The 12,520-nt window shown below is 51.1% G+C and overlaps 1 protein-coding gene across 2 annotated transcripts in view; it reads right to left on the bottom strand.

The window, feature by feature from the left end:
• ASTN1 (astrotactin 1) overlaps window positions 1–12,520 on the bottom strand; it is a 323,486-nt gene that overhangs the window by 26,617 nt on the left and 284,349 nt on the right. For both annotated transcript variants that reach the window (XM_059146192.1, XM_059146193.1), the window contains 2 exons: window positions 7,254–7,522; window positions 1,517–1,650 (listed from right to left, as the gene is read on the bottom strand). In XM_059146192.1, coding sequence (XP_059002175.1) covers window positions 1,517–1,650; window positions 7,254–7,522 — 403 coding nt within the window. The remainder of the gene's footprint in view (window positions 1–1,516; window positions 1,651–7,253; window positions 7,523–12,520) is intronic.

The following is a 12,520-nucleotide window of genomic DNA, read 5'->3' as shown; positions in this document are numbered from 1 at the left end:
TAAAAGTACCCACAGAGAGAGGGCATGGAGACAAGAGAAGACGTTGGTTTGCGCTGTCTACTGTTGTGCTCTCCTCTTTCTCGGGTCTCTTCCGGTCAGTCCTGGCTCTTCGAGGCCCAACAGCACGTCCCTGCAACAGGCTGGAGGGCAGCAGCCACAGGACCAGCCTCTCGCTTGCTGGTGTCCTCCTGCTGGCTCGCTCCTGCTGCCTCAGCTTTCCTACTCCCAAGGGTCCTGAGCCTCCCTTTGGGCTTTCTTTGCCTCAGCCACCCATGGGGCCATGCGACACCAGCTATTCCTGCCAGACTCCTTATGAGACACCATATTTCTGTGCTTCACTCCCAGGGCACACGCCACAGTAGAGGCTAAGCGGGTGCCTGCCTCAGGCCTTAGCCTGTCAGGCTTACAGGGATTTGCCCAGTTCTGTCCAGCCTTCCCCTGAGAGCAAGGAAATTAGACACGTTCGTCCTGAACCACCTCTGCAGCCCTCTGTGTTCTGTTCACCCCTCAAATGAAGACAGCCCCGACTGCCCATCTCCAACCCTCCCCTCTTCCCAGCTGATATTTATTCGGGAGCATTCTTTCTCTCTTTCTCCTACCTGTGTTTCTGCTGCTCATTTATTTGGGGTTGATTTAAATCTTCTTACCTCTAGGGTTTATTTCTCCAAGCCATCCTTCCCTCTGACCACTGAACATCTCGGTAGAAGTTCCCTGCTCTGTCTCCAAGACGAGTCCAACCAGACACCCGCCTCCTCCTCAAACCTGCATATCCCCTGATGCTTCTTTTCTCAGCTATGACCTATTCGTCTTCCCAGCCACCGGGGCCGAAGTCATAGGTCCATTCTCAACTCCCTCCCACACCAATAAGTCGCCCACAACCCCCTCCCCACCACCACCACCTTTGGTTCTACCCAAAGTCATCTTTTCATCGTGTCCTCTCTGCACTATCATGGCTGAGATCACAGCCTCTTAGGGGCGGCAGCTCTGCTTTCTGCTTGATGACCTTGGAAAAACCATTCAGCCCATCTGAATGCATTTCCTTGTCTCTTAAACAGAAGCGGTAACAGTACCTAACGGCTCCACACAGTGCTGCTACCCCGGAAATGTGTCCCTGGCCTCGTGGAGTCTCACTACCGATCTCTCACTTCCTCCACTGCCACGTCACTTTCCCCGTCTGATCTTCTGCCCGTGCTGTCCTACCCTCTCTACCTTCAGGGAGAAATTCAAGTGCCATCTCCTTCGTGAAGCCTTCACCATGCCCCAAATTCAGACATGACCATTCCCTTTCACACTTGACCTAAATGTCTCTGATAACCCTCATCAGACCATGTCTTCTTCTACGGTGACATTCTGTGGGTAGCCTCCCCTAAGATCGAAGGCTCGCTGAGGCCTCGCGTTTTTCTTCCTGTTCCGGGCACCCAGCTTCCTGCTTCCCCACGAGTGGACGCTCTCTAAGAGACATTGGCAGAACCCAGTGGAGCGGGCACGCAACCGAGGCAGAGAAGGGGAGGCGTACACGGGCTGCGGGAGAGGCGCACAGGTGGGGAGTCCATCCGTTCCAAAAGCCGTGGCGTCGCATCGACACCAGTCCTCGATGACATCTCCAGTCCCCGAGCACCACAGTGAGCTCATGATGGCCTCCTGCAAGAGCTGTAAGAGAGGGAAGGGTGAGTGTCCAGGAGCCAGGGCTGTGTCGCTAGAGTCAGGAGACACAATCCAGGCTCTGCTTGGTTCTAGAGAACCTCCAGCCGGTAGGTTGGAGCCCCATGTCACCATTTTCTTGACCTACAGTTCCTACCCCAAGAGACCGATTCTGGGAAGCCAGCCCTCACAGGACCTTCCGAGCGCTGCTGTCCCATGAGTGTACCGGTTCATCCCTGTGGTCGAGGGCTGTCACCCTGGAAGGAAGTCTTACTTCTCCCTCCTTCTCCATCCATCCGTCACACCACACCCAGGGCCCTAGCAACAATAACCTCTTGACCACACACTGGCCTGACCCTTCTTCCATCTGCCCGGAAGCACTCGGCCCTTTCTCAAATGCCTCTCCGGGCAGTCTCGTCTGCCCTCTGGGTCCTGCGCAGCACGGCCTCCGCTGCGTTCCTTCACGTGCCTTGTCCCTCACGTACAGTATTTAGGCAGCTCTTCCTTGGGTTGTGCGTGCCTGTGAGGCCTCTTTTTTCCTGGTGGAAAGCAGACACCGTGCCATGCACAGGTGAAGAACCGCGTTCCAGAGCCCTCCGCCCTGGGTGAGGACTTCAGCTTGGCCAGCCCCTGCCGTGGGACCTGCAGCAAATTAGACCAACTTGGTCTCCTCAATGGGAAACACGGGACAGAAACAGCCCTCTCCCCACTGGGATGTGGTGATGATTCCACGAAACAAGAGATGCCACAGGGCAGAGCGCAGGACCTGTGCACTGCACACATTAGTCATGTATAAATAGTGCCTCGGTCATCAGTAAACATCAGCGATCATTACTGTGTCTGGATGACAGGCTCGGGTCCTCTATGGAAGCAAACAAAGCCTAGAAAAATTCTTTACATACAGTGATTTCACAGCTGCTACTGCCCTCATTGGTGAATGGACAAAAGGATAAAATTAGACAAATCAGGGAACAGAACTTGAGATGGGGCAATTCCCTGGTGCAACAGATCCTGATGGGCACTGGACTCTCCAGTGGGGCCCTGCTGCCTCAACCCCAGCCCGGGGACAGGGAGAGGGCAAGCAAGCCTGGCTGCAAGGCACGTGGCCGTCCACTGTGGCCGAGATCAGCTTTCTCTCTGGGTCGGCTCGTTGTCTGCAGCCTCTGTTTTCCTGTGGGTCTCTTCTCTCCGACCCACTCTTACCAAACCCACACAGAATTAGTAAATTAGAGAAATGAAGTAGCAGTCATCTCGGCAAATTTTAGGCCAAAAAAATTGAAAAGAGGGGATGCGGCAAAAAAATGATAGATAACTCTATAAAAATTGAGATGTGCAAGCTGAAAGCTGACACCCTAAGTGATGCGCCTCCAGGATCTCCTGTAGGCCGTCTTAGGTCAGAACACAGTTCAAATAAACTTCCTTTCCGACCCGCCCACCCCCTGACTGGGAGCTTCTAGGGAACAGGGACCAATTCTTGATTATCATTATAATCTGTGTGTAGTTTTAAGATTTCAAGGCCCTTTTTGGGCTAACACTGTAGTTTGAGCTCCGTGGTAAACAGGATTTACAGTGGAGGACGCTCAGAGTCGGGGAGGTTAGCGACTTACTCGCCTAGTGAGTGGGGGCCCGCAGCAGAGCCTGAGCTCCATGTGACGGGTCCCCGGCCGGCTCCCAGCCGGGAACCCGGTGTGCTGTAGGTGCTCACTGCATACTTTGCCCGACTGAACCAAATTCGAATCAAAAGTACACGTTCTTAAACTAAGAAAACCGACTTTCCCTGAGAGAAGCAGAATAAAGAGGAAATTGTGACGGCCCGCATACAGCCTTTAGTCAACAATTACTAGGTGAGCACCTGTAAGGGTCCGGCTCTGGGCTCAGCATTAAGGATACAGTGGACCTTAGATATACTCAGCCCCTGCCCACATAATCTTGCAGCCAAATAATAAACAAGCAGAAGTTACGTAAGTAACCAAATTACTAGGACTGGTGGCAAGGACTCTAAGGGAGAAGGGTGAATTAGGACAGGAGGGACAAGGAAGGGAGACAGTCTCACGGAGGGGTTTGGGAAGGTTTCCATGCGGATGTGCATTTTTATCTGAACTTGGAAGGACAGATCAAGAGTTATCCGGTGAGAAAAGATGGGCAAGTGTCCCAGGTGGAAAAACCAGTATTAAGATGCCTTCAGCCTGGGTGAAACTAGACCTCTAAAGTCAGCTGAGAAAAGGCTCCTCTGGCTGTCAGAGCTAGAGTGAAGGGCAGAGACGGGCTCAGCAAGTGGGAGGGGGCGGGGCCAGTTACAGGGGCCCTGGGGTCCATGGTAAGGGACAGTGTCACATTCTAAGGGCAGGCGGAAGCCATTAAAGTGTTTTAAACAGGGGAGCAGTGTGATCAGATTTTCAACCCCAAGGAGTAAGGACCAACACTTAGGATGACAGACATTTCCTCAAAAGCTTTAACTTTCCACCTTCAGTTCACACAATTCTACAAGTTCCTACTCCTGAACCCTAGGCTATCGGTCACTACAGAAGGTCGGATGGGGTAGAAGCGGGGAACTCAAGAAGGAGCCCTTCTGGAAAGGAAGAGGAAAAAAAAAAAAAAAACATTTTCCTTGATAGCTACAATGTAGCAGGCATTGCATGGGGATTCTCATTTGTTATTGGATTTAATCCTGATTCCAGAAAAGAACCAGGATTTTCCCATTTTTTTGTTCTTATTTTGTTTTAGAGAAAGCAGCTGAACTTTCAGGCCACGTTCACCCATCTGGTCATTCCTCCATTTCTTTCACTCGCTTACTCAGTGGAGCCTCAGCTATGTGTCAGCTGCTGCTCGGCACTGGGATTCCACAGACGAATGAGTGCTTCGCAGACTCTGCGGGACAAATCCATAAACAAACACACGAGTCCTCGCGACAGCAGGTGACACGTGCTTCAGACGATGTAGGGACACAGACAGTGGGAGCCACTTGAAGGAACGGGGCTGGCCTGGGAGAATAATGGAGGGCTGAGCACAGCTGTGGACGCTGGAGCTGAAACCTGGAAGCACTGTCCTCGCAAGAGCTTGCCCGTGGCAGAAGTGTAGGCGAGGCCATTCCTGGGAGAGAGAGGGACGAGTCTGAAGGGCCAGATGCACAACAGAAAATGTGTGGTGTTTAAGGAGGTACCCAGAGTTAAAATTTGGAGGACAGAATCCAAAGCATAGTGGGGGCACAACCCAACCACGTATGCAAGGACCAAATTGGACAATGACCTGCCCTTCTAACGATCTGCCAAGGACTTCAGATCGTGTTTAGCAGATCCTGCAGAGCCTGGATCGCCCTGAAGCTACAGGATCGGACATCCACATGGGACAGAGAACTCTGATGGGCCTCACGGGAACCCCAGCAAGAGGCTACTGTAACGAAGAGGTGGTGGGCTGTTGTTGCAGTGGGTGGCTGGGAGCGGGTACAGTCACGGGGGGATGGAGTCAAAGGATCTGTGACCCCTGGTGACAGGCAGATGTCGGGGAGTGACAAGAAGAGTCAGGGAAGCCTATTTGGCCTCCAGCTGCAGCAACTTGGTAGAAAAGAATCCCATTCCCTGAAACTGAGGCACAAGGGTGCCTGTTTGGGCTGGGAGATGTTGGGTTGGAGATACCTGATGGGTTATATGGTTGGACCTCCTGGGTTCTAGACTGCTGCTCATCAGTAGACTGAAATGTGACACGGGTGACCTAGTCCAACAGAAGGAACCCAAGAGAGGTTGGAAAATTTGGCCCCACTCCTACCAGAAGAGTAGAGAAGAACACACACTGAGTTAGTGTCATGACTTAGCACCCCTCTTCTTTGGCTCCTTCATTCCACATCTGCATTCTTTGCGAGGAAGGGAAAATCGGGAGGAAAAGCAGAGGAGCAGAGAGAATGAAGAGAGAAGACAGACTATATGTAAGGAGTAAGAGAAAAGAATCCTGGGATGGGGACGGAAACACCTTGGGCCACCTTGTCTATGTATTTAGAAGTTTAGAAGTTTAGAAATCACCATGTTCCAATATGGCCCGAGGGATGGTCTCTCCCAGGCCCTCTCTTAAAACCTGTGCAGGGAGACAGGGAAGGGCCAAGGTCCGGCCAGTAGGAGATCCAGGGAGGGAGATGCTAGCGACACAAATTCCTTTAGCTTCCCACAAATAGATGCCAACGACACGGATTCCCAGCTTCCCCGCTTCGCCCACAACGCCCCTGCGGGACGCTGGGGTCTTTGTCATCCTCTTCCCCCGCAGCTTTTCCTTACTCTGCAGCTTTGCCGCCTTGTCTCCCAGGGTGGTGCTGTGCGTGTACCCCCACCTCTGTGAGTGTACCCCTGGGGGAAGCGCTCAGAGCTCCTGGGGCACCAGCGGCAGCAGCCCTGGGTGCTCTCCGGAGATCAAGCGGGACAGGGAGGGTGCTGGATTAAAGCCACTGCAACGCTGGATCTCCATGGTGACGTCAACCCTTCCTGCTTGTCAGCCTTGCAAGCCCCCTTCCACGGTCTCTTACCCCAAGCTCTTCTTCCCCCGTCACTTCCACCAGAATGAAGAGGGGCTCATAGGCCAAAGGAACCACTTATCCTTTTGTTCCCGTGAGGAACCTTATTTTCAAACATTCAGTGAAATATCATCGGCAGAGGCAGAAAGGCGAGAGCAGCACACACGTGCAGAATCACTCCCTGCTGGTCTGAGCATCACCTATGAAACAACTGTGACACACCAGGTGTCCCTTAAAAGAGGAAAGAGAAAGCAATTGTCACCCTACCTGGATGGACGGAGCTCTCAGGCAGGTAAGGAGCTCTCTGCTCTGAGTCTACCATGTCTTGTCCCCTCAAGGTCACCTTTGCTTGTGGTGTCAGAAGCCCCACACCCTGAGCTTTCCTGCTTTTATTCTTGCTATCGTCAGTGTGACCCGCTCTGCTCTTTGTGTCCTTGAGGAGATCAGAGAGCTAGGGACTGAGCTAAGCCCCTGCTCCTGCCACAGTTCTCCAGCTTGTCCCTTTGGCTCCATTCATTTTCTCAGCACTTTCGGAAAGGAAGCCACACAGAGAACGGAGGGGTGCTTGCAACGTGTCATGGCCTCGCAGTATAACATAAGGCAGAAGATTTGCACGGATGTGGTGTTTTGTGGTCTTTGTTCTTAGAGTCAGAGCCACGGGCAGGGAACCATTCCTCTGGGGCTAAGAACAGACCCTTCCCTCTAGGACCTATGCCGGACACACTCCTCCTAGCCTCGCTGCAGCCAGTCCAGGCTCGGGATCTGTTAGGGCAGCCAGCCTTCCCCCATGACTGTGCCTGAGGCTTTCTGAACGGCGGCTCTGGTGGCTGTGAGTGCCACACCTCCCGATCCTCCTCCTCCCTCCCAGCGCTTACCTCTCGAGAACCTCCACAGATGCTGAGCTGTGACTCCCGAGTCCTTACCTTGGGGGCTGTGGATGCCCTGCTTTGACTTAATATGCAAACATGCGAATCTAAGCAAATTATGTGCCTGGATTAGCTGAACAAAACATCTCAGTATCCACACGCTAGCATGGAGCTCAGCTATACCCTGTCGCCTGAAAGCCCTCTGTTGTTGCTGACGCTTCCTTGAGTCCCCCGAGTGCCGGGCCTCTTACCCTCTGGGTCTGGTTGTTGGTCACCAGTTCGTAGATGGGGGCTGCTCTGGTGACTTCCAGCAGGACTGGCTCAGCCGGAGTGTCAGGGCTGGATGTCACGTGGCACAGGGGACAGGAGGAGGGGCATCGTCCCTTGCTCTGGCATTCCATGCGGACCCCAGCTGCCATGCGCTTGGTGCCGGACTCTGACAGGCTGGCGATGTACTCTGGGAACGTCAGCACCTTGGGGTCTCTTTCCCGCTCCTCTGACTCGTCGGACGGGGAGTTGCCTGCCAGACCCAAAATGAAAAGGGACAATGAGGCAGGCGAAAGAGCAAGGTCTTGCATGATCTCGCGGCCCCTGAGTGCTGGAGTCAAATCTTAGGAAGGTCACAAAATGTCACTGTTGGGGACATGACTCTGACGTCCCCGTCAATGCGGGGAACCCGTCCTCCCTCTAACCTATTAGGGTTCAAATGACCTTCCATATGTGAGAGCGGGTTGTTGCCTTTTGGAGAATCCACAGCTCCCCCCATCCCCTCCTCGGAGGGATGCCTCGGCGGTGTCTGTGCGGGGTCTGCGACTGTCAACAATCCAAATGGTAACAACAGTGATGACTCTGGGACTCAGTTCTTCATCCGTAAGATGAAGATATTCAATGTGCCCACAGGTGAAGTGTGAGGAATAAATAAATGGCAACATGTTTTTAAAGCACATAACACAGTGGCTAGTACATGTCCAGTCATCATCATAAGAGTTTTAATCAGAAGGAGAGGTAAGTTTACTTAAACTGTGAAGTAAGGTCTGTCATGGGCCCCCTTGAACCCATGCAAGAGCTCTCTGCGTGGAGTTCCACCACTGCACCCATCTTATGGAGGAGGAAAGCGAGGCCAAGACCCTCAAGGTCACACAGCGAGGATGTTGTAAGTGCTGGGGTTTGAGTCCACGTTCGTCCGATTCCAAAGCCTTGAAGTTACTGGGAAGGAAGAGGACTTTTCTGCTTCCTTATTCTTCAGTGCGTGGAAGATGGGAGGGAGCTTGGGCCCTCCAAAGCAAAGAGACGGATTTATAACATTAGGCTTTGATCGATGAGTGAAAGGTAGTTAGAGAAATTCTTGGTTTATTTTTGGTGACAAAGATGAGAAATGCCTACCTGAAAATAAGTAATACTTTGTTCCCTGTGGAAGGAAACACGGCTGGGAATTTGTGTTCCAAGCCTTCATGATTTCCCATCTAACTTATTCATGCTAGACAAAGATGGAAGTACAGTCCACTGACCAAAAGCCCTTGGGCTTCGTAAGAGATCCCAGACCCTTCACGACACAGCTACAGGTCCAAACATGAAACAATTTCATGGAGACCAGTGGGCTTCTAGAAACAAGGGGCAGATACAGAACATTCGTTCTGGTCATCTTGGACCGCTCAGGAACGTGGTACTTGATGGGCCAGATCATTGAGGGAAAATGACTAGAAGGGTTTATAAAGGGGTTTTACAGGGTGACTTCAAGCTACAGCTCACAGACTTTCTAACAGGGTTCTCTTTTGTGGGGTCCAGGGAGCTCTCCCCTGGGTTTGCTATGTAATCTGAGCCCATTTGGACATGTCACGAGACATTACGACACTGTTGTTTCCCAAATGAATACCCTCGTTACGCAGATGAGGCAGCTTCCTCCAGAAACTCCTTCACACTAACGTGAAGGACTCACTTGGTGACTGTAAACGTGAGGTATCATTTATTTCACATTTGCAATTTGTTTAATAACAAACCCAGAGTTGAACTGAAGACTTCCCTAGGTTATAAGAACTGTATAAGTGCGTACACCATAAAGAAGAATGAGGTCTAACAGAGAGGCCCAGGAGCCCACACCGGCCAGCCCCAGAGGCACTTACTGCCACCTATAAATCCTGATCCACATTCAGGTTTAGGTGCCCTGTTCAGCACCCCCCCCCCACCCCGCCCTGGCTGGGAGTGATTGTAAGGTGAGCACAGTCTAACAGGGCTCTCCCCACCCAGGCCCTGGCCACGCCTCAGTCTTCTTCAATAGGCTATATGGACTGGGCAGAGATAAGGGAGGTTTGGATTCTTGAAATGATTTCTAGAAAAACGGGCCTTCTTTCACTGAGAAAGTAAATGAAATTTTAAAAAAATCAGAAAAGACACAGTGTTTCTTTCCAATACAAAGTTTAAAAAGTTCTTGCTGTGCAAGAAACCATGCCAGAGAGCTTGAGGGTCTCTTGGAGGACCCTCAGGGCCCTTACAGTCAGAAGCATTTCATTAACCCACAGCCCTCCTTTGGTTGAGAAAGGATTCAGCAGGGGCTGGGAGAGTTCCCAGGAAATGACCACTAGAGGGGGACAGCAAGTCTAAAATGACTTCCGTGAGCACACTCTCTGTGATGAATTCTGTGTGGCCACTTGGGCACCACACAAAAACTTATGGAGAAGTAACCCTGGTTACTTAAAAAAGTTGTGGTACCATTTTTTTTTTCAAAGAAATAGTATGAAATTAACAAGTAACGTCATTCCATAAAATGTATCCCAAGGAGAAACATCCACAGTAAGATACAGAAGTAACTGAGAGACAGAAAATTAAACTCCCCTGGATATCCTTCACATGAAGTAAAATTTAATTCAAGGGAGAAATACTAGGTCACCTTTTCTCTCACCCTTTAATTCCCTAATACCCAAGAACTCCGCCCCCTCCTCCCCACCACAAACCCTATAAACATCCCTGTGTGGGACAAGGGCCCATCCGTTATTTCCGAGGCACCGGTCCACAGACAGATGCGGCCACTAGAGGGCACTGCATCCCCAAACACAGTGGAGCACAGTGACCACCTCCCTGCCCTCCAGCGCTCATTCATTAAGGCTTGTAACTGCTGTAAACATTTGAGGGGCTGTTCCCTGGCCGCTGTCTTCTGACGATCCCAATTAAAATCAAGACTCAGGAATCGCCCTCCCTATCTCCCGGTCCCGGACAGGTGCAAGGTTCGGGAGGAGAGAGGCATGGGGAGGAGGATGGCAAAGGAGAGGGTAGCAGACCGCCAAACTCTTGTTTTAATCCAGAAGCCAATTTTCCTTCTCCTGAAAATACTCTGCTCCTTAGAAAGAGGGCCTGCTGAAGTCCCCTCCAGTTCCCTCGTCATGCTGTACGGAGCTGTCTGGAGAGGAGCCGGATTTATACAGAGGTGATGAGCAGGGAACTCCCAAAGCCATCTATTCAGGCTACAGAGAAGAATAGAGATGTGTGTGTGAGAGAGATTTTTCAAAGAGGAAATGCATTTTCCATGCGCAGTTGAAGACACAATTGGGAAATACCCCTTAAAATGATGGAGTCCGGTGGTGAAAGCCCAAATAAATCTCCCTTTGCCCAAAGAGAGCACCTATAACCATCATCTCTGTGGTCAGTGAAAGAGTAGTTCAAATCCTAAAAGCTCCAGGAGAGTCTGATCTTTGACATTTGCTTTTAACTCTCCCTCCATGTTGCAGCAGGCAGAAGAGCAGTGGGTGTGTGGAGAGTCACGGGGAGGAGACCCCGCCTTATTTCCTTATGGTTCAGCAGCTCCCCCTGCACTGGCCCCTCGGATGACGTTCCATAGGCACTTCTTGCCTCTTAGCTCCCTCTACCTCCTGGGTGGAGACGCCTGAGCACTTTAAGACACTATGCAGTCTTTTAGTAAAATGAACATACGATTTCAACAAGTTACAAAGTGTCTGGACATAAGGAAGGAGCTACAGCTGAAGTCTTAAAAGATTATAATTGGCGAAGGTGCCTTGTGATCAAGAAGCTCCAGGTGCGACCCCCTCTGATCCCTGGTTGCAGAATTCATCTCACCGCTCCCACGGAGGCGCTGCAGTCCAGCAATGAGACATCGCTTTCTTATAAGTAGAAGAACAGCCAACCTGGAATGTAGTTAACAGCCCCAAAACTGCAAAGCATTTTGCAAATACAGTCTGCTATAAATAAATGCCATTTGCTTTAGGCTAAATCTGTATCCTACAGCACACAGTGGATGAATTTCCCCAATAGAATATTGTGGAATGAGAATATTGGCATCCTCGATGTTCAGACTCTCACTGTGGATGTGCCCGTGGCCTTTGCCGTGTGCACCCTGACCCACCTAGGCTCATGAACCATACGAAGATGATCAAAGTGACCGGCCCGTCCTCACGGAGGGTCTGCTCTGCTGGTAGGAAGTTGGAGGGAGATGGGATGAAGTAAATTGCTCTGATTCCTGTAGGATTCTGGGGCTGCTTAAGACTCTCTCTCCTGAGTTGGTGCCCAAGGCAATGAGATGCTAATGACATCACAGCTAGAACTACAGAGGTAGTTCATTAGGCAGCCAAGAAATCAAATGCAAACTAATTAGACACTCGCTCTTAGAGACAACTCACGATCTACGGGAAAGAAAGCTTGACATGGGGCAAATGAAGCCCAGCCATGGCCAGCTGTGCCCAGGAGCCCACCGACACCCCGCCTTTCATCTTTCCCGCAGCCCGCTCCTCTTCCCACAGGGCGTCCCGCGGGTCTCTGAATTCACATTTCCATCCACGCGCTCCAGCCCGGACCAGTCTCTGGGGATGTACGGTCACATCCTTGGACAGAGAGGTTCAAGTCACCTTGGATGGATGACTTAAACTGAACTCCTAGACTTGCCATAAGCCAGTCTCTGAGACCGGAATTAAGGACAATGTGACGGATTAATAACCGGGGGAAGGAAGAGAGGGCATAAACGGGCCACTTCTCTCTACTCCTCTGTATGAGACAGTGAGTGTTTGGGGCCAGTAACTGTGTCTTTATCGTGGGAACTGCATCCCTAGTTCAGGTGTATCCATATTCATCATCTCCCTCCCTGCCTTTCTCTCTCCTCCCTCTATGTATGTATATGTTTTGGGGGGAAGGGTATATGCTTTTGGGGGAAGGGAAAAGGGGGTGAACATAATAACTCATGATCATAGGTCTAAAATGTCAACACAAGCCAAACAAATAATACAACCAAAGCATTTATGAACTGCTAGCCCCTCACTAACGCTTTAAACCATCAAGTGGCAAGAACCAAACTTTCGTCCAACAACAGCCAACTCTCGTCTCTACCCAGACCTCTTCTATGAGTATTATTAGTATCATTAGTAGCTTACTATCATTAGTATCATTCCACTTGAATGTCCAACAGGGACTTCATATTCAACATGTCCCCAACTGCTGTGGTCATTCCTCCACACTGTCCCCAGCCAACTACACCTCGCGCGAAGGGGCCAGCTCAGCATACCGCACCAGCTTCCTCGTT

The sequence above is a fragment of the Mustela lutreola genome, chromosome 14, assembly GCF_030435805.1.
Source record: "Mustela lutreola isolate mMusLut2 chromosome 14, mMusLut2.pri, whole genome shotgun sequence".
In the NCBI taxonomy this organism is placed as follows: Eukaryota; Metazoa; Chordata; class Mammalia; order Carnivora; family Mustelidae; genus Mustela; species Mustela lutreola.
This window is presented reverse-complemented; position numbering and strand designations above follow the sequence as displayed.